The sequence below is a fragment of the Acomys minous genome, assembly GCF_964271855.1.
Source record: "Acomys minous genome assembly, chromosome: 12".
Taxonomy (NCBI): domain Eukaryota; kingdom Metazoa; phylum Chordata; class Mammalia; order Rodentia; family Muridae; genus Acomys; species Acomys minous.
In genome coordinates, this window is record NC_140493.1 from 30,545,721 (window position 1) to 30,566,201 (window position 20,481).

Genomic DNA, 20,481 nt, shown 5'->3' on the forward strand with positions numbered 1-20,481 from the left:
TTTGCTCAGATGGGCCAGCCAGAAAAGGACTCTTTGTCTAAGGAGCTGTTAAGTAAATGCCAGGATAGAGAAACTGCAGAGCAACAACAGCAAGGGGCCCAGAGTGCACAATCCAGGCAACAGGTGAACAGAAGGGAGCCTGGAACATTCAAGAGGACAAGAAAAATCCTCCAGAAAGCAGTGAGGAGTTGAAAGCCTTTGAGAATGCAGGAGAAATGAAGTAAGTTTTCAAACAACCACTTGGTCTCGGTGATAATATCTACAAGAAAGATGGCATTTATGAAAACCTAATTGCAAAATGAGTGATAATATGAAAATAAAAGCAATTAGTTGTTTAAAAACTACAGTTTGATATATGGTACTTATAAAAAATACTGTATTATGTAATAATTCTCTTCATATAGTACTAATTTTCTTTCAGATTAATATCATTTCACTTAGACTAAATGATATAAAATAAAAAAGTTTTCTATACTTGTTATATTCCCCAAATGCTTAAAATACATAGTAACTTTTGATACTTCAGAGATACATATACATTTTATACCTAAAGTAAGTTTTTATTTCCGTAAATATAAAGGTGATAAACTGAAAAAAAAAAAAAAAAAGGAATACCGAAGACAGGCATATCTCTGTTTAGTAAAAGAAATTTTGGAGAGGTCTGCGTGGAGCCGCAGTTGCGGGGTTGTCTATTCGGCAGGATGGGCTTCGTGAAAGTTGTGAAGAATAAGGCCTACTTCAAGAGGTACCAAGTGAGATTCCGAAGGCGGCGAGAGGGTAAAACTGACTACTACGCCCGGAAACGACTGGTGATCCAGGACAAAAATAAGTACAACACACCCAAGTACAGGATGATAGTGCGGGTCACCAACAGAGACATCATCTGCCAGATTGCGTACGCCCGTATAGAAGGGGACATGATAGTCTGCGCAGCGTATGCCCATGAACTGCCAAAGTACGGTGTGAAGGTTGGCCTGACAAATTACGCCGCAGCCTACTGCACTGGCCTGCTGCTGGCCCGCAGGCTTCTCCATAGGTTTGGCATGGACAAGATCTACGAAGGCCAGGTGCAGGTGACGGGAGACGAGTACAATGTGGAAAGCATTGACGGTCAGCCTGGGGCCTTCACTTACTATCTGGATGCAGGTCTTGCCCGAACTACAACTGGCAACAAAGTTTTTGGGGCCCTGAAGGGAGCTGTGGATGGAGGCTTGTCTATCCCTCATAGTACCAAACGATTCCCTGGTTATGACTCTGAAAGCAAGGAGTTCAATGCAGAAGTGCATCGGAAGCACATCATGGGTCAGAACGTTGCAGACTACATGCGATACCTAATGGAGGAAGATGAAGATGCATACAAGAAACAGTTCTCTCAGTACATAAAGAACAACATCACTCCAGACATGGAGGAGATGTACAAGAAAGCTCACGCTGCTATCCGAGAGAATCCAGTCTATGAGAAGAAGCCCAAGAGAGACGTGAAGAAGAAGAGGTGGAACCGTCCTAAAATGTCCCTTGCCCAGAAGAAAGATCGGGTTGCTCAAAAGAAAGCGAGCTTCCTCAGAGCTCAGGAGCGGGCTGCTGAGAGCTAAAGCAGTTTTCTATGAAGAGTTTTTTTTCATAAAGACAATAAACTTATTGGCCAAGCAAAAAAAAAAAAAAAGAAATTTTGGAATACTTAGCAGCAAAGATGCTATAATTGTAAAGAAATATTTTCAAAAGTCGGCTAACTAATTCACTCACATTTGTTATGCAACATCTAACTTTTAAAATAGTTTCTAATTGTCAGGTGGTATGCTAAGACAAGTCCAGGGTCAGGGAAAGTGTCACATATTTCTAATACTAGCTTTATTGATTATGGGGCCAACAATCACAGAAACAAGAATTTTGCAAGTCTCCAACCAATTTGGGCTGTATAGCAAGGCTGAGTGGGGTACGGGGACAAGCACAGTGAAAGGAAAAGAAAAGAAAGATGGAAACAAAAAAGAAAAGAAATGTTGGAGAGAGAGTTCAGTTGATAGTTCTGTGTGCATAGTTAACAAGCTTGAAATCTCTAGTAAAGCATGCCCTGGTTGTAATTATGTGACTATAATCCCAAGCTCTGGGAAAGGCAAGGCAGGTCAGTAAGAAGATAAGGTCAATTTGGCTACATAGTAAGGTTAAGGTTGAGAGAGAGAGAGAGAGAGAGAAGAGAGAAGAGACACAGAGACACAGAGAGATGGTGACAGACAGACAGACAGACAGAAACAGAGACAGATCACTATTATTTTGAATAACTGTGAGTATAAAGATTATAAATAATTTATGTATCATCAATAAGTATGAGGAAAGAGGTGTCCTGACTAGGAAGTTCTAAAAATGGTTGTTATTTGTCATAATTTTTATACAAAGATGCAATGCTTCTGTATATTTTCAAAATGTCAAAGACAGAAAACATTAAAAATAATTAAGTTCTATGGAAAAGATATGCTCATGTTAGCGGATAGGTAGGATTCACAGAGCACAGTTAATTTGATTTTTAAATAATGAATCAGAGTCCTTCAGGAGAGAGGAAATGAAGGATATTGTAAATGAAACAACAGCATGTGGGAAGGTAGGTATACAGGGTTGAGTAAGTGTGATATTTGTGAATAATATCAAACTAGTTTTTGAAAGAACAAGAAGACATGGGAGATGATGAAAATGAGTTCATTAGATATGTACCTGGCTTTTTTATTACTGAAAGCAAAGCATAAATTATTGAAAACTTGTAGAGCAAAGTTAAGAGTTTCATTTAAATCCATCATGGACGTTCTGAGATCAGCAAGGATACTTCACAAAAAATTATAAAGGCTTAATCAGAATCTGACATAAGCCTATTACAGGAAAGAGATGAATGATGTATTTAGAACGTAAAGTCAAAAACGTTTATTGATGACAGAGTGTGACACAAAAATGCAAAAGAAGCAAAACTGGTCCTCAGATCCTTGGCACATAAAACAGGATGGATGTTGATCTTATTTAAAACAGTGGGGAAATCCAGGCACACAGGGGTTAAACATGAAGGCCGATACCATTCAGCTAGGCTTCAAGAGTCGGCTGCCTAGTTTCATGTCAACTACACACAAGCAGTAATCATAATCATCTGAGACAAGGGAACCTCAGTTGAGGAAATGCCTCTTAATATTGGCCTGTAGGTAAGCTTGCAGAACATTTTTTACAGTTAGTAATTGATAGGAGAGGGACCAGATCATTGTGGGTGGCACTACCCCTGGGTTTGTGGTCCTGAGTTCCAAAAGGAAGCAGGCTGAACAGGCCATGAAGGGCAAACCTATAAGCAACATTCCTCCATGGCCTCTGCCTCAGTTCCTGCCTCCAGGTTCTTACCCTGTTTGATTTCCTGTCCTGTGTTCTTTCCATGGTGAACAGTATTATGGAAATGTTAAAGAAAAAAAAAAACTCTTTCTCTCCCAACTGGCATTCAGACATGATGTTTTATCATAGCAATAGCAAACCTAATGAAGGCAGAGAGTGTGTAAAATATCAAAAAATAAGAAGTGGGTTTCTTTTCATTGAATCATTACTGTCTTTGGGTGTGATAAACCTTTAATACAAGTAAAAAGAAGACATGAATATTTGTAAACACAGAGTGGTGAAATATGTAGCCCTTTGTAAAATGATTTTGTATAAAGTCAAATATTAACCAGTAGCTATTATATCATAAAATTTAGGATGGATTTTCTGTTGGGGGATCTGCCTTGCTCCCTCATGTGTAAATTAAGAAAGTAGTAACTGTGGACATTATTTCCTAGATTTTACAAAGCAACAAAATATATTAGTTATACTTGATCTAGACAAAGCTCAGTTTGAGTAAGTTTTAAAAAGCCTTCTTCTTTTGGTGAAGCATCCCTATTTCTGCCTCTTTTGACTTGGAACATTTACTTTAACAACCATAAATTACTCTTTCTCCCTTTGAGATATAAATCATTCTGTACTCAACCAGACTCTCACATTTTTACAACCCAGCAATTGTGCCTCTTCTTTCAAATGTTATCAAAAGTCCTTTGCCTGATTTCTGCGGAAGTGTAGGAAAAGACTTCATTAGGTTGCCCTTGAGGAAAACAAATGAGCTAATCACTCTGGGCAGTTTCCGGTGTCCCTTATCCAGCAGTTTCCTACACATTCACACCACTGCTTAGAAAGCATGCCTCTCTTGCAGAGCACTTTACTTCCATCTCCCCTTTCTATTGCGATGACCCTGAACAGCCCCCTAAAATTAAGTTACAGATTATTTTGGTTTTCTACTTTCTAGTCTTAAAGTTGGAGAAATATCATACAATATATAATTTGATAGGAATCATGGGCCAAAGTAATTACAGAGATTAGACTCAAATTAAAATCTTTAAATTGCAAGTTGGGAACTACTTCATTTTAAATTTATTAAATTAATTTTCCAAGAAAATATTCATTTAGGGAATGCTTACTGTTGTTCCTGTAGCTTTACTGGAGTCAGAGACTGACAAAAATGGAGACTAGCCTATTCAGTCTAAAAGTTTCTTAACACCTCTTGGAGCTTTTAACCTCTATGCTAACAGCTTTATTGGAATTATTTTCATTCACTTATTGATAAAAGGCATTGAGCTTTCTATGTCTGATAGTTTACTTTCTGCTAAAATGATTTTCTTATTATTTTTAAAAATATAAAATAGTTCATCTGCCCTGAATAGACACACACATTGATTTTTTTTTTTTATTGTTCCTATTATGTGTCTGCGTGAGTGAATACCATGGGTAAGTGGGTTGCTGCAGAAGCCAGAAGACAGCATCAGGTCCCCTAGATCTGGAGGTTATAGACATTTGTGAGCTGTCTGACAAGGGTGTTGGGATCTGTTGTTAGAGCTCCTGGTAGATTTAGCTCTCTTCTTCATTCAGTCATCTCTCCAGTTCTGACAGAATTTTTAAAAGGCAGGTAGATGTAGTCAACATGAAACATAATAAGTACATGCTTGAGCTCAGAGGGACATTCTGGACATAAAAGGGAAATAAGGCAGTAAAAATAAACTTCCCTGAAAGAAAGTTTGCCAAAAGATACATTAAAGAATATGCAGAGGAGAGAGATTAGGCAGTAAAAAAATATACTGTATGTGCAGAAAAATTAATGTGCTTTCTACTTAATGAGAAGAAAAAGTTAATGTAAATTTGTTTTGGTTTTGTTTTGTTTGTAGGAATTATAAGATGCAAGGACTTTTAAATTGTTGGGTACCTTGGAAGAGTGTTGAAGTATATGTTTACAGCATTATAAGGCTGGATCCACAAGTCACAATGTTAAACAGCCCGCCCCATTATGATCTTCTAGTTATGGTGTTCAAATCCCATAAACCCCATTACAAAACATAAGCCCAGATGGAAAGATATGGTGTGTCTCTAACTCAGAGATCTGAATGTTGTCTCTCTCCTGTTTCTGAAAGCAAAAGGAATGTGGTATGTATACATGAAAAATCCTCCTGAGGTTTATGTTTTTGAACCCTTGGTGCCCAGTTGTTGATGCTGTTTGGCAAGTTTGTAAAACCTATAGGAGGTGAAACTTTTTCAGAGGAAGGAGGCATTCGAGGCGAGCTTTGAGGTTTCACACCATGGCCCTGCCTCCCTTTCTCTGCCTTTGACTTCTGACTGCCAGACAGGCATCCACCTCCCGATGGCATCTCTTCCCTGCCACAGTGAAATGCAGTCCTTCTGGACTTACCAGCCACAATGAACCTTTTCTTCCCTTAGCATGGTTTTGTAAGGATATTTCATAACAAAGACAGAAAAGTTACTGATACAGGGGAAAGCATGGACATGTTAGCGAGATGCAGTTGCTTGCCTTTATTGTTCCCATTTTGCAGCAAAGAAAAGAGCATATAAAAAATAAAGGGGTGACCTAGGTCAATTCCCCCAATTAAATTTTCTGATACATAAAATAAATAATTTGCATTCAATATTAGTTCATTTCTTTTAAAATTTTATTAAAAAAAAAAGAACATACTCAAAGTGCCTAGTATTCTTTATGAGCTACACGCATCTATACTATTCAGATAGAAATCAGATTAAATTCTTTTCAAAAACTGTTCTGAGGAAGTTAGAAGTTTTACCAGCAGGAAGCAATCTTAGTAAAGTTATACACGAGTACTCACAAAGGAACTTGAGACTTAAAGCTTAGTTTTGATCACAGGTTTTGCAACAATTAATTTAAAAAAAATAGCAAGCATTCCAGCATGTGGTCAGAGAGATGACCTTTCTGTGGATAAGTGCCTGATAAACTCAACATCTCACATCATCACCCACTGGTACTTCCATTGTTTCTACCTTCCTGTAATTTGCTTTGTGTCTGTAGCTGTGGTAAATGATCATTAAGTATATCTCACCTATGATCATTGGGTGATGACTCAACAAAATTAAGGGTCATTCATATTTGAAACTTATCTGTAAAGAGATGAAGCTATATTTACCCAAAATGGAAGAGTATGAATGCCCCCAGGGACTTCAGTCTTCATTCTACTTCTTCAATTTTCATATTTCTTCTATTTCTTTTTCAAATTTATCCTAGCAAACATTAGGAGATAAATTCTGCCGATGGCTATTATTTGTTGCCTTATGGTAGCCCTACAGATGAAACTCAGGATTATATAAATGTTAAGAAGGAGTTCACCCTGTGAGATAAACATGTGCATGTGTGAACACACATTGTATTAGAATTACAAATCAGTTCTGATATATGCATAGAGTTGTTACTCTAATTGCTTCTTCAAAAGAACTCTCTCCGCAGAGAATGTGATGTCTGTGCAGAAGGGCTGCCTTTCCTCTGAGGCTAATTGAGATTCAAGAGAAAACTCCTTATCTTCAATGAGGAAGTTCATCAGGCATGCAAGTCCCGCCTTGCCTCCAAACAGTTCTCCTGGGACTGGAGTTTCATCCTATTCATTCTAAAAAATTTTCTCAGATATCTCACTAGGGAGTGGGAGGCAACATAAACCAGAACAATTCAGGGAGATCTATTCTGAGGGCAAGAAAGTTTTTGCTTGAGTAAGCATTTTATGGCACATTCTGAAATCTTTAGAGCGAACACAAAGCTTGGTCTCATTCTCAGTTTTTTCCTGACTTATTCTTCAAACATGCACTGTCAAACCTTCCTTTTCCTAAAAGCAAACATCTTAAAACTATACTCTAACTTTATAACTACTTTCAATATTAAAAATAAAAAAAAAATCTAACAACAAAAAGCTGTTCATTTTCAACCCTTTGCTTATCTTTATCTATACTAAGTGTGCGGTGGGAGGACTCCCACTTAGTGAATCTCTGTCTCACTCTTGCAATACAGAACAGTAGCCTCTCTACATTTTATCCTCTCACTTTCCTTCACAGAAAGAGTAAGGTTTAGGATGAAGGAGGTCATGCTCCCCTATTGTTTTGGCAGTGGTGGTGGTACCAAATGTTAGAAATGCTTGCTGTCACATCAGTAGAATCATTGAGTCTTTTGGAAAGTAAAAGACTCAGGACATGTCTTTCAGTACTGTATTACACAACAGAGTAAACTCAGCCATTTGTAAGTATTTCTATGCTCCCAGCTCTTATGAGAAATTTATGATCCCTTCTTATATTTCATTTCTTAAGAAGCCAATTCCAGGTATGCACTTTGGTACTTGGTGGATACAGAAGGTACTCATATCCTTTGTCAAACTGTTAGAACTAAAAGGCTCTGCCTATCTTCAACTTGGTAGCTGTTTACCATTTTCATTTCCAATGTTCACAAGTCATGGCAATTGCAGGCTATTATTCATATTCATTCATTCATTCACTCATTCATTCGTTCGTTCATTCTATATCCTGGTCATAGCCCCATCCATCCTCACCTATGAGTTCCACCATTCCCCCTTCTCCCTCCTCCCATTTTCCTATTCCTCCAAAGAGAGGATCCTCTCCTTTCCCACATAGCCTAGCTCATCAAGTCACATCAGTACTGAGTCTGTCTTCTTCCTCTGTGGCCTGGCAATGGAGTCCCACCAGAGAGAAGTGAAAAAAAAAAAAGCTGGCAGCAGAGTCCATGTCAGTGACAGCCTCTGTTCCCCTTACTAGAGGACCAACATGAAACATGAGCTGACCTTTGGCTACAACTGTGTAAGGGACCTAAGTCCTGTTCATTCACGGTCCTTCTTTGGTGTTTCCATCTCAGGATGCCCTTCTGGACCCTGGCTAGTTGGCTTTGTTTGTCCGCTTATAGATAGCTCTTATCACCTCCAAGTCCCTTTATTCTCCCTCCACTTTTTCACCAGTCTCTATGTATCATCTAATGTTTGGCTCTGAGTCTCAGCATCTGTTTTGAAGCACTGCTGGGTTGAGACCTCTCAGAGGACAATTTGTCTGCCAAGCATAGTAGAGTATCATTAATAGAGTTAGGGGTTGCCACTCTCTTCAATGCTGTGGGTGTTGGGTTGGGCCAGGCATTGGATGGACATTCCCTCAATCTCTGCTCTATCTTCTATATCTTTATCCCTGCATGTCTTGTAGACAGAACAAATTTTGGGACAAAGATTTTTCAAATGGGTTGGTATTCCCCTCCTTCTACTAGGAGCCTTGTCTAATTAGAAAGTGTTGTCTTCAGTTTCATATATATATATATATATATATATATATATATATATATACACTCTCCATGAGCAAGTCTCCCAAAGTGCTTGTATTCAGTTTGGAATATGGTGAAGGCATGACTATTCACTCTTCTAGATGGGCATGAACAAAACCATCAACACCCCACGAATATAACACTTATACACAGAAAAAAAAAACAGGTTTCTCTAACTTCCCCAAGTTCAGCTTAGATGGGTTAAGAGTGAAATGCCTGAACATATTATCGAGAGAGAAGAATTAACTTATACATCCTACATCAGGTCTCTAAACCTCATTTGTCTGTAAAAGATTTTAACATATTTTTTTCTCTGTAGTAGAGGGTCTATGTTAGTAATTAGGATACAGGAAACACTGGCTTCAGTTCTTCATATTCATATTTGCTAGTAATATTTTTCTTGTTAGAAAAACTACAAAGACCATATTGTGAAGTGATTATGAGACTCAACAAGAGGCAACTTTCCATTCAGTCAGTTTTAAGTTAGCATCTTAATTAAGTTACCAGCTTTGAGCCAATACAATTATACAATTCTTCCAATGTATTTCATTAAATGAAATCCTGTTTTTTTCCTCTAAAGAAGTTCAGTGAGTATTTTATGTCCTAATCATATTCAAGAACACGATCATGTAAACAGAAAGGCCAACATTCCATTTCTGTTATTCTGGGAGCTTTCTTTTGAATAAAGAGGCTACTACTGGCTACTCTATAATTGGTGGAGGCTTCTAGTATTTAGGATTAAATATACATGTATCAGAGCCTTAAGAGATCCAGAAGAAAAAAAAAAAACAAAAAAACAAAAAACCTACTATGAAGGCACATATAAACTCAGAAAAAATGAGAAATAATATACTTAATGGGATTTTTTAGGAAAGCACAAGTATATTGTAAACAGAACTCAGAGATTTCAGCATGAAAGTGTTATATAACATTTTCTACTAAAGAAAAATAATTAATTAAGTGAACAAAACAATAAGTAGTCAAGACATCTTTAGTAAGCTCACTCCAACCAAGAATAAGTACAGAGATGAGAAAAGAGAAAAAGAAGTAAAAGTGAGCCACAAAAGTATATTTAATTAAGTGGAATTTAGTTTTTAGATTTGTTTAACATGTTTCCCATAAAGATTTATACAACTTCATAATTCATTTACTGAGACAATTCGATTTTTTTAATCACTGTTTTTGTTGCTCTGATAAATCACCATGATCAAAATCAATCTGGGGAGAGAAGGGTTTATTTAAGCCTAGTGTTCCACATCACCTTCTGGCAAAGAAAGTCAGGGAAGAAACTCAAGGTAGGAGCCCGGAGGCAAAAACTGAAGCAGAGGACATGGTCAGGTACTGTTCACTGGGTTGTTCCCCATAGTTTGACCAGACTAGTTATTTTTAATAAACCAATAGCCATCTGTCCACCCATGGCACCAGCTACAGTGAGCTGGACCTTCCCACAATCATCGTTCAATGAAAGTCCGGTGTACATTATTTCAGTTGTGATTTCCTCTTCCAAAATGACTCTAGCTTTTGTCCCACGGACATAAAGCAATCTAGCACTAAACTGTAAACTATATATTTCAGATTTTGTAACAGAATGACAGATAATTTCTAATGGACTGCTCATTTTGATTCTGCAAATTAACTTTCTGGTTCAGGCTTCTTGACTGTGATTCTGGAACACAGTCCTCTGTTTTAAAATGACATCAGCCAATGAATGTAAAACCTCACACCAAGGAAGTGTTACTTTCTGCATCTTCAGCAGAGACACAAGAACTAATTTAGTTCAACTGTCTTGCTTTTTTAAGCAGAAAACTCAATATCACTTAGAACTCACAGTCTGAGCCCTCAAGAACTTTCTTGTTTTATTCTAAGTCTCTTTGTGTGACACCTTTTTTTTTTTTGAACTTCTCTTCAAATACATTGGCTGGTTTATGATTGGAAAGTACAGAAACAAGCATTAATAAAGTTGGTACATGACTCAGAAAGTAGCTTGAAAAGCTATGTCAAAAACATTATCTCTTCTTTTAAAATACATAATTTCTTGTAGTAAGGGAAACAATGTTTCCACTACCCAACGGGACAGCTTCTGAAATGAAACATTATAATGGGGTGAATTTATCATTCTACGGGACAGAGCACAGCAGTGTATATGCCACTTTAACTTGGGGTTTTCAGATAAGGCAGGAGTTCTGAGCACATATAAACGGAGCATAGGATAGAGAAGGGAAGAAAAAGGCTTATTAAAAAGTCAATTGTGTAAGCACTGAGAGAAAGAAGAAGATAACTTGATGATGATGATTACCTAAAATTTGAGTGTACCTTGAATGCAAGGAAAGATTGAGGAGATATTTGTGAAGGTGGCATTTATTATATAAAATGTTAGCACCCCAATAAAAGAAAATCGATATCAATTTATCTTGCTCATCAATTATTCTTGTACACGTTTCATATACTTTCTGACTTTGCCTAGATCACATTAGACAATTGAACCATGCAACAGCAAAATTGTTAGGAAAATTGTAGTTCAGGTGGAAAATAAGTGAGAAAAAAACACGATGAAATTTTAATGTATACTCGAAAGGACATTATAGAAAGAACCCAGAAATAGAAATGGCAGTTGGAGAAGAGTGAAGGATGGGCTAGCCAGGTGAATTCCTGATGCTACAAGTTCATATTTCAACACTGTCACCTAGTTTCTCAAAAATGAGACCTATTAGAAACTTTTTAAGAAGTCATCTGGAAAAATATTCTTAGGTAATGCAAAGGAAAGGCAACTACTAGGGATTATAGACTACTTTCTCAAGAAGGAGGGAAGGTAGTCATGATGCATAATTAATCAGACATTCCCCCTTAGCCCAACGCATTCCTCAGTGGGAAGGGTTGCCCCTGATCTATTTCTAAGTAAAGTATTTGTAGAACCGTACTTCAGGTCATTTTGTTTTTCTACACTGAGGTCTTTCTTTGAGTGATCAGGAATCACACTCTCAGTTATCAAAAGTATGGCTCTTGTTTATCTTATTATTTTTGTTAAATGGAAAATATTTACTTGTAACCATATCTGTCCCTTTCAAAGTAGTCTGTCTCACTCTGTGTCACATTTGTATTATTTCCTAATCTGGTTATTGTTTCTACACTCACAAAGTACATTTATTTCGTTTGGGATGCACAAAGCTTAAAGTTATCATTTAGTGGATGTTTGCGTCACTACCATAGTGAGTATAATTCTGTGAAAACTTTGAAAGTAAATACTCTAAAACTAGTAAAATTTCTGGAAAGTGTTGGATTCCCCCAAATAAGGTACAGAGTAAGGTACAAAGAGGTTGCAATGTCCAACACACCTGTGTAAGTATATGGCAGAGTGAACTGAGGTCTGTTTACAAAACAAAACAAAACAAAACAACAACAAAAAACCAGCACAGAATCAATACTTAAGTCAAAATAGTCCCAAAAATTTAGAAAAATAAATGGAAGCTGAAACAAAATGAGATATAAAACACTGAATGAGAACAAAAGTTCAGCAATAATAACAGGATCATATGAGGCTATAGAAACAAAATGTCTTAGTAAAAAATGAGGCAGCTGTCATTTTATCCATCAGCTCCAGAAAAAATTTCTAGACTATTTCTTTAAAATTTCATTCTATGTAGCAGTACTTCACACACATACACACACACACACACACACACACACACACACACACACACACACACACAAGATAATTCTAGTAGCTATATTAAATGATATTCTGCAGGGTGAGGAAAGGATTCCAGAATTAGGAGCTCAGGGATGTCTCTACTTTCATTGCTTGCCATGGTGGAGAAAATACTGCACCTATTGTTTCCTTTCAAAGAAAATTAACAAAAGGAGCATAGATCCCATGGCTGAAGAGACCTAAAGTCACACCCTCAGGTGAAGAGTTAATTATAATATAAGTGCATCTATGCCATGCATTTCTCTTCTGTAGCCTTCCCATCTCTTCCTAGCATTTGAGCTGATAGAAAGAGCTTTAGAATTTATCATGCATGTCTACATGACAATGACCTCAGAAATGCTCCTAAGGAATTCTGATCAGGGAGAGAAGAAAAAAAAAACTGATTTCTATTATGAGAAGAAAGATACAAAATTGAAGTATATTAAAGAGAGAACTTCATGAGAGAGATGTGAATGTAGTGATGAAAGTAACAGGCATTCAGCACAGAGCTTGCACTGCATAGAGCAAGTAGATGGACGTGGGAACAGTGGTGTTGTGAGGAGCACAGCCGAAGTGGAAAGTTCCGTCAGAGCATCTGTAAGTGAGGAATTGAAAAAACGGAGAAGATGAGAGTTGGGGGTAAGATTTCTGTGTGACTCATTTTGAAGTTCCATATTCAGTTCCACTTTGAACCTATATCAACCCTAGATGTAGCCAGATATATTCAGGGTACACTTTCAATATGGATGGAAGGTTACAATTCCTGATTGCTACTTAGCGGAGGTGAGCACTTGTAGAATAAGATGTGAATTGACTCCAGTGGTGAGTACGAACTGACTTCCGTAGTGATTATGGAAACAATTCTTTTCCGTTAATCAGATGCAAAAACTGCAAGGCTTAAAAAAAAATATTTAATCAATTGCCATGATGATGAGACTGGAGAAAATTATTTCATGGGGAGAAGTTCAAGTTTTCAGTAATTTTCGTTAATTCACTAGCATCGGGCTTCAGATTACTGAATAAAACATAGACGTCTATCCTGTCTCACAAAAATTTTCAAACTACTCGAAATGAACCCAGCTTCATCAGTGGAAACACATTAGGATTATCCTTATTCAAATACAAATGTTTCTATCAATGGGCCGACTGATCCTCAAGAGCACAACACGATGCTGCTGAATGGCTGTGCTCCTAGTCAGCTGTGCTAGAGAAGAGCTGGGAGGAGGGAAGAGCATCTCAAAGGGCATGCATGCCCAAGTTGTCCGATCAAACACACTTCCATTGTTCTATAAGATTTTATTAACTAATTTGATATTTCTATGTAATATATATACATATAAATTCATATTAATAATACACTTTTAATGCCTTTCATTTACACTGCTTCATGTAGAAGGAATAAAATGCAAAATGAACATTTAAAGCATGCTTTAATTTTCTTGTAAATCAAATGTTTGTTTTGAAGATAATGAAAGACATTAACTAAAATGTGAAATATTTTTTTTACCAGAGGATTGCTAGTACACTAAATGATGGATCATGTAAAATAAAAACAACAACAAAAAATGTATAAAGAGCGAAAAGGACAGAAACAGTGTTTTCAATATCAACGAGACTGCCTGGGTAGCAAGTTGAGAGATGGCAGGAGGGAGCAATAATACTTTATTTCTCATTTAAAACATTTTTCGTGGGTAGGGGCTGGAGAGATGGCTCAAAGGATAAGAGTATGGGCAGCTCTTCCAAAGGTCCTGAGTTCAATTCCCAGCAACCACATGGTGGCTCACCACCATCTATACTGAGATCTGGTGCCTTCTTCTGGCATGTAGGAACTATATCCATAATAAATAAATAAAATTTTAAAAAAAGAAATTGCTTTTTGTTTTGTGTTGTTGTTTTGGTTGGTTGTCATTATGTAGAATTTGGACTCAGAAACAGGCAAACCATAGCAGGTCTTAATTAAAAACTAAGATGGGGAGGCCTGGTGGCACACAGAGAAAGGATAAGCAGGCTACCAAGATGAGACTTGATAGGCTGTGACCATATAGTGGGGGAGGAGGTCCCCCTCAGTCACATATATAGGGGAGGGGAATAGGGTGAAAGTGGGAGGGAGGGTGGAACGGGTGGATACAAGGGATGGGATAACAATTGAGATGTAATCTGAATAAATTAATTAAATTTAAAAAACTAAAAAAAAAAAAAAAAAAAAAAAAAAAAAAAAAAAACACAACTAAGAAATCATCTCTTGTCCCCAAAGTTAGGTAGGATTTGCTTGAATAAGAAACCAACTTAAGATACTAGCGAGGTGATAACAATTGGCATGTATTATGAATAAATTATAATAAATTTTAAAAAAGAAAAAAAATGAAACCAACTTAAAGAATCACACAGGATTTGGGTAACCTTGCAAGGGCCACAGCAATGTTGCTCCTGGCCTGTTTTGACTCCACCTTCCTTGGCTATATCTTTGTCCTACTGATGTCCCCACTGTGTTATTGAAAACACAACCAAGAAGAAAAGATGAGTGATTCTTGTTTCCCTCACATAGAAAGAAATAGACTCCTTATGAAAATTCATAAAATGTCTCTTTGAGATATTTGGAGAGCTTAATGGCCTGTGCCAAATTAGAGTTCAGCACACTGTGCCTTACTTTAAAAAAAAAAATTAAATAGCATCCATTTTTCACAGGTAGTGGAAAATTGCCTTCTAGAATTAGCAGCGATTCATAAAATTGTTTGTTGTTATGATTTCATTAGTTTTAGCTCCCCATGTAGTTAGGCGTCAGTCAACTTTAAAATCAATGCCCTAGTTAGGCAAATAAGGCAATGGAATCCAGCCATTATCAGGAAGTGTGTTGTGTCTGCCCACTGAGACCTGAAAACAACAACCAGAGAAATGGAGAAGCCAGTTCAGATGACGTCACCACTAACTGAAATAGCTCCTCACTGCAGACAAGCCACAGGATAATTCTGAACCTCCACTGCTTACTCCAGCTGCCTGCCTTTCTCTGCAGACCCCAGTCAGTCACCATATCAATGTCACCTGTTCTAAACATGACACAGGGAACTTTTTTCCTGAAACCAACTCCTTTTTTTCCTGAAAGTAACTTTCTTCCTATTTCCTACATATCCTTTGGAACAGAGAGAGAAGAGATAGATCAGTTAATGGGGAAGTATGATATAAAGGTAGAACATTAGTTTGTTTCCCCTTATTTCACATTTTACTGTGCAGCTCCGTTAATTTTTAAGAGGAACCCTGCAAGCATAGTTATCAGTAGCCATTGCAAGTGAATAATTCTTAAAGTTTGAAAAGTATACTTAAGTCATCTACTTCAGGATACTCAGGTGACACAGTGTTTAAAGTACAAAGGAAAGAAGATTTTAATCAAGAGAGCCACAAGGGACACGTAATTACATTATCTAAAGTTATTTCATTATGAGACGCTGCAAATGTGTTGAATATGATGAAAGTAGTAAATTATAGGTAGTGAGTGTAAGTCTGAACTTAAAAAAAATACATCAAATATTCTCAAATGAGCAGACACAAATGAGACATCGAATTTTATATTCAGTTGGAGCACATGTAAGAGTGAAGGCAAAAATAAACTATTTTAAACTTGTACCCAAGGCACTGGGTTTTATATGCTCAAATGCATGTGTGCGTACACACACATGCATCCACCTGTTTCTGCCTCTAGAGTGCTGTCTTACAAACATGTGTCATTATGCCTGGAATTCTTATATGAATTTGCTGAGAATTCTCCTCAGACTCAAGGCCTTTATTACCAGAACACAAAAAGAAGAAAAATAAATAACTTAATGATACCAGTGATTTGATATGGGGAGTTCATGATTCTAGTCACCCTATACTAACTTGTTAATTAAATATATGCTCTAAGAGAGTTGCCTTGAAAAAGGAAATTGGAATTTTGAATATTAATTTTCACTGCAGCAGTTATAAATAAACCCTACATATCCAAACACACACTTCTGTAGAATCTACATTAATACATTATGTATATGTTTGAATATGTTATATGTTTTCATATATATGTTATATGTTATATATATATAACTTTCAATATACAGTATTGAAAGTTTTTGACTAAAAGTGTATGTCTTAATATGGAAGAAAAAAATTGAAAAAAAAAACCATTTAGCTGTAGATACAAAATTTACCCATCTTAAATATGGGTACCATTTTGTTACTGAGTTTCTGAAAACTGAATGACTATAAATAATTATTAAACACCAAGAAAATGTGATAGAACATAGGATAAAAAACTATGGTTTTATATAAGTTGTTACCTGTAACTACAATGGTCAAAGAGAAGCTTATACAAGTTACCCAGACTTACTATTTATTAATATTCATATTTAGAAAGACTTAAAAGGAGGGCTCTTAAAAGATGATAAAATATTTATCCATAAAAACTAGAAGCATACTCCAGTCATATGTGTGTAAAATGTAGCTTATGTCATACAGTAAGGTGGCAATGACAGCAGTTCTGATGGAATAAAGCCCACTTCGTGCTAAGGTTTAGAGTATACTGTGGTTGGGGTTCCTCTTGCACTTAACCATTGAGCTTACCTCCACATCTTGGAATTGGTCCACTCCACATTACTTTTCCATCCATAAGGATACATGTAATTGTTTCTGTTCCCTGAGTTTTAATAAACCCTTCTTCACAAATAACTGAAATGGAACTTCCTAATTGAAAGTTATCTCCAAAACGACGAGCATTGATGGGTATTCCAGGATCAGGGCACTCATTATGGCCGAAAGCTTAAATATGACAAACAAAAACAGGAGGAGAATTAGACAGGAGGAATGCCATAGATTTTTTTGGGCAGGGGTTATGAGGAAAGGTGACTGTTAATAACGACTGTATTTCTTTCTCCTCAAAAGCCCTTTTATTTACTTTATAAATTTAAATACTTTCCTTTGACCATATGAGTGTAAAATAAGGCATACCAGTTGTGATTATTTCAACATGTAGATTGTACACTAAGAGTTAAAAATTAGAAATAAGAGTTGTTTCTATTTGTGTTGATCATTATGTTAAACCAATATAGAAATCTCTAATATAACATGTTCAGATTCTAATTAATATGAATTCTAACAGGTTTATGTTATCTCCCTTGAAAATTCCATGACTCTTTTGCCAGGAATGAAAAACAATTTCAATAAGAAGATTAAAGGGACTGTTTCAGTCTAGCCAGATATTATTGCAATTATTTTATAGGTTTCCATGACTGCATGGCCTTTCTTTTCTACTATCCCAGAAAAGGTACTTGACTCTTAAACCATGTCCTAGGCACACAGATGTGATATTATCACACTTTATACTTAGATGTATCTGATGAAGAAAATATCACCATGAGGAGAAATGTCAGATTTGAAAAAGTGATGTAGCTTGCTTCTGGTCAGAAATAAGAGTTTATAGGATGCTGTGTGTCATTGGCTCTGGCATTTAAGTTTCTCTCAAAGCCTTTTGTATCTTTGGTCATTTTTCTCATGTCTTATCAACTTAGAGCCACTCCTGTATTTTATTTTGTTTCTTTTAGGATGTCTAGCAAAAATGAGAACTATAATAATGATGTGCTTATTAAACAAATATTAGATTATTTGGAGTTATCCAAACTTTTATCTTTTTTAATCTATAGGATCATATATCTACAATACAATTTTATTTTAGTATAACATAAAAAAGGATAGTGCTGTGAGGACAAAGTGTCATGGTTTACAAGCTTAAAGCTTATTTATTAGGCTTTTAAATTTTGATACTGTAATTATTCTGCATGAATGCAGCAATTGTTTTAAGTTTTCCTACTAATCACCATTTCAATGTTATTTCTCATTAGAATTATTTTATTATAATTTTTATCCTAACCCATAATAAGAAAATTGAGACATGTTATTAAACATACCTATACATTATAGGTACACTTACTTAAATGACTGTTTTATATTGTAACCAAAATTTATTAACTCTTAAAGAACTAATTTAAAAAAACAAGAAAAATAAATTTCAAGTTCAATTTTCTGGTCTTGTGCTTGTACATTAGATAAAGTACCATTAAATTTGCTCAGAAAAAAATTTTAAGTAGGAATTATTAAATATATGAATTTACATATAACTAAATACATTATTTCCTATGGAGACAGAATGGATGTAATATCTGAAAGTGCCACAGGCATTGAAGCTAAAAGCATCGTACAAGTAATACAAACTAAAAACTGTAATTAAACAGATATGTACATGTATTCATATGTGTACACGTATTTGAAGAATTTTCAGATAGAGCTTCCATTTTAGACCCCAGTGACATATGTCACACCTATCTGAGTGTAAATGATGTGCAGTGGCATATTTGCAAGCAGATTCCATGTGAACAGTTTCAGGCACATCGACAGGACACTGTATTTTGTTTCTCATGGATAAAACTCAGTATCAGTAGATAATGGTGGGGTGAAGGGTGAAATTCTTTCTAAAGGCAGTGCTGGTATCTGGAGACTCAATTCTATTGAGAGAGCTCACTCTGCCATTAGTCCAGAAGGTTAGAGAGCATCTGAGATAGAGTGGATAGTTCAAGAGAAAGCCATGAACACTAGCAGCAGTGACCGGCTTCTGGTCAAACCTTCACACAAGAAGGCACTTCCATGTAAGTATTTTAAACCAAGAAGTCTTCTCTTTTTATGTGATGTAAGCCTTTTCAGCTGCCGTCAGGATTTTAAGATGAATAACGTTCATGTTTCAAAAGTACAAACATGAATGTGGTTGATACATGAAACCTAAGGAAAAAATATACCTTGAACTTAGGAGAATTACAATAAACACTGCAACATGGTACAAATATCAAGTGATTAGTGCAAAAGACAGTTAGTGGTTACTGGGCTCGTGCTAGAGTCACAGACTGCTGGATAAATTTATTGACTCTACATTTAATTTATTATAGTTTACTCTTGCATTCTTCCAATGTGCTTTTATAGTTATAGATACATGGATCAAGTATCTAAAAAATGCAGTAGCAAGGACAAGACTTGAAGTTGTGCTTTCTTACTTTTGCTGACACTTTTTAAGCCTGAAGCAATTTTTCTCATACTCAGGTGAGGATGCCTTGCCCAGAGATAGTGATGTGCTTCTCTCCAGCACTCCTTTCGCAGTGGGAGTAAATCTCTTTGGAATTAGATTTGTGTACTGTCTTTAATTAAGGTCTCTGTGAGTTTCTAAGCATCTAAAGAAAAATTGCTTCATTAAAAAAAACTGATAAATAGTCAGAAGTGAAATCTGGTTTAATATTATGGTAAATTTTAATAGAAAAACCCAATCTATTGGCTGATACAACAAAAACATTGAAATGGATCTTTGTCTCAGATGAAATGAAATTAGGTCCCTCACGAAGAGAAATGACACAGAAGTAGTAAAATCTCCTTGGGTATCAATAAGTTAGAGGCAGTCACTGGTAAAAGTAGATCTACAGCTTTCTCAAATGTCCTCATCCTTGAAACAAGAGGGCTGGTTGGCACGATTGCGATTGCTTTTATGTACGTTACACAGATAAGCAAGCAAACTCAAAGGGAAACCCTTACTGTTGTATGTGATATTGAAGCCACGTCCTGACATGGAGTGGTCAGCTTGAAATTCGAGTCGCAGTATGTGGCTGTTGCTGGTAAGGTGTGAAGGCACCTCAGCCCCAGTAAAGGTTCCTAGAATTGGGGAGTCTGGCGAGTCACCATCTTTAACAGCAAGAAAGTCAAACTGAGATTCCAGGTCAAAGTCATTGAAGGAAAGGTGGATCCGGCTCCCTGGATCAGATATTATTGTCCAGATGCAGTTTAAGTTATTTCCATAGCCTTCTGGATAATCAGGGGAAAGTACTGTTCCCATCGGTGCGGTGAAGTTAGAGAGGCAAGGAACTGGTAAAAAGAAAAAAGAAATAAAATAAAATAGAAGTTTACAAACAGTCCATATTGAAAGGCAATATCTACACATACTTTGTGGTAGTCTACAGCTATAATCAGTAAGCAGTCACGAACAAACAAATAACCTAAGTTATCTTATAAACAAGAAAGGAAAGGCTACAATTTTTGCTTTAAAAATTTGTCATTCTTTTTTTCCTTTACCAAAGAGGGAATTCAGGGCTTACTGCAAGGACCA

The 20,481-nt window shown here is 36.3% G+C and overlaps 2 protein-coding genes across 6 annotated transcripts in view; one reads left to right on the top strand and one right to left on the bottom strand.

Moving 5' to 3' along the window:
• The window catches only part of CSMD3 (CUB and Sushi multiple domains 3), a 1,109,294-nt gene that overhangs the window by 407,498 nt on the left and 681,315 nt on the right, over positions 1-20,481 (bottom strand). For all 5 annotated transcript variants that reach the window (XM_084749143.1, XM_084749142.1, XM_084749141.1 and 2 more), the window contains 2 exons: positions 19,914-20,240; positions 16,911-17,105 (listed from right to left, as the gene is read on the bottom strand). In XM_084749143.1, coding sequence (XP_084605269.1) covers positions 16,911-17,105; positions 19,914-20,240 — 522 coding nt within the window. The remainder of the gene's footprint in view (positions 1-16,910; positions 17,106-19,913; positions 20,241-20,481) is intronic.
• LOC311578993 (large ribosomal subunit protein uL18-like) lies at positions 663-1,667 on the top strand. Its single transcript, XM_084749146.1, has one exon. The coding sequence runs from the start codon at positions 702-704 to the stop codon at positions 1,590-1,592; it is 891 nt and encodes a 296-aa protein (XP_084605272.1). The 5' UTR covers positions 663-701; the 3' UTR covers positions 1,593-1,667.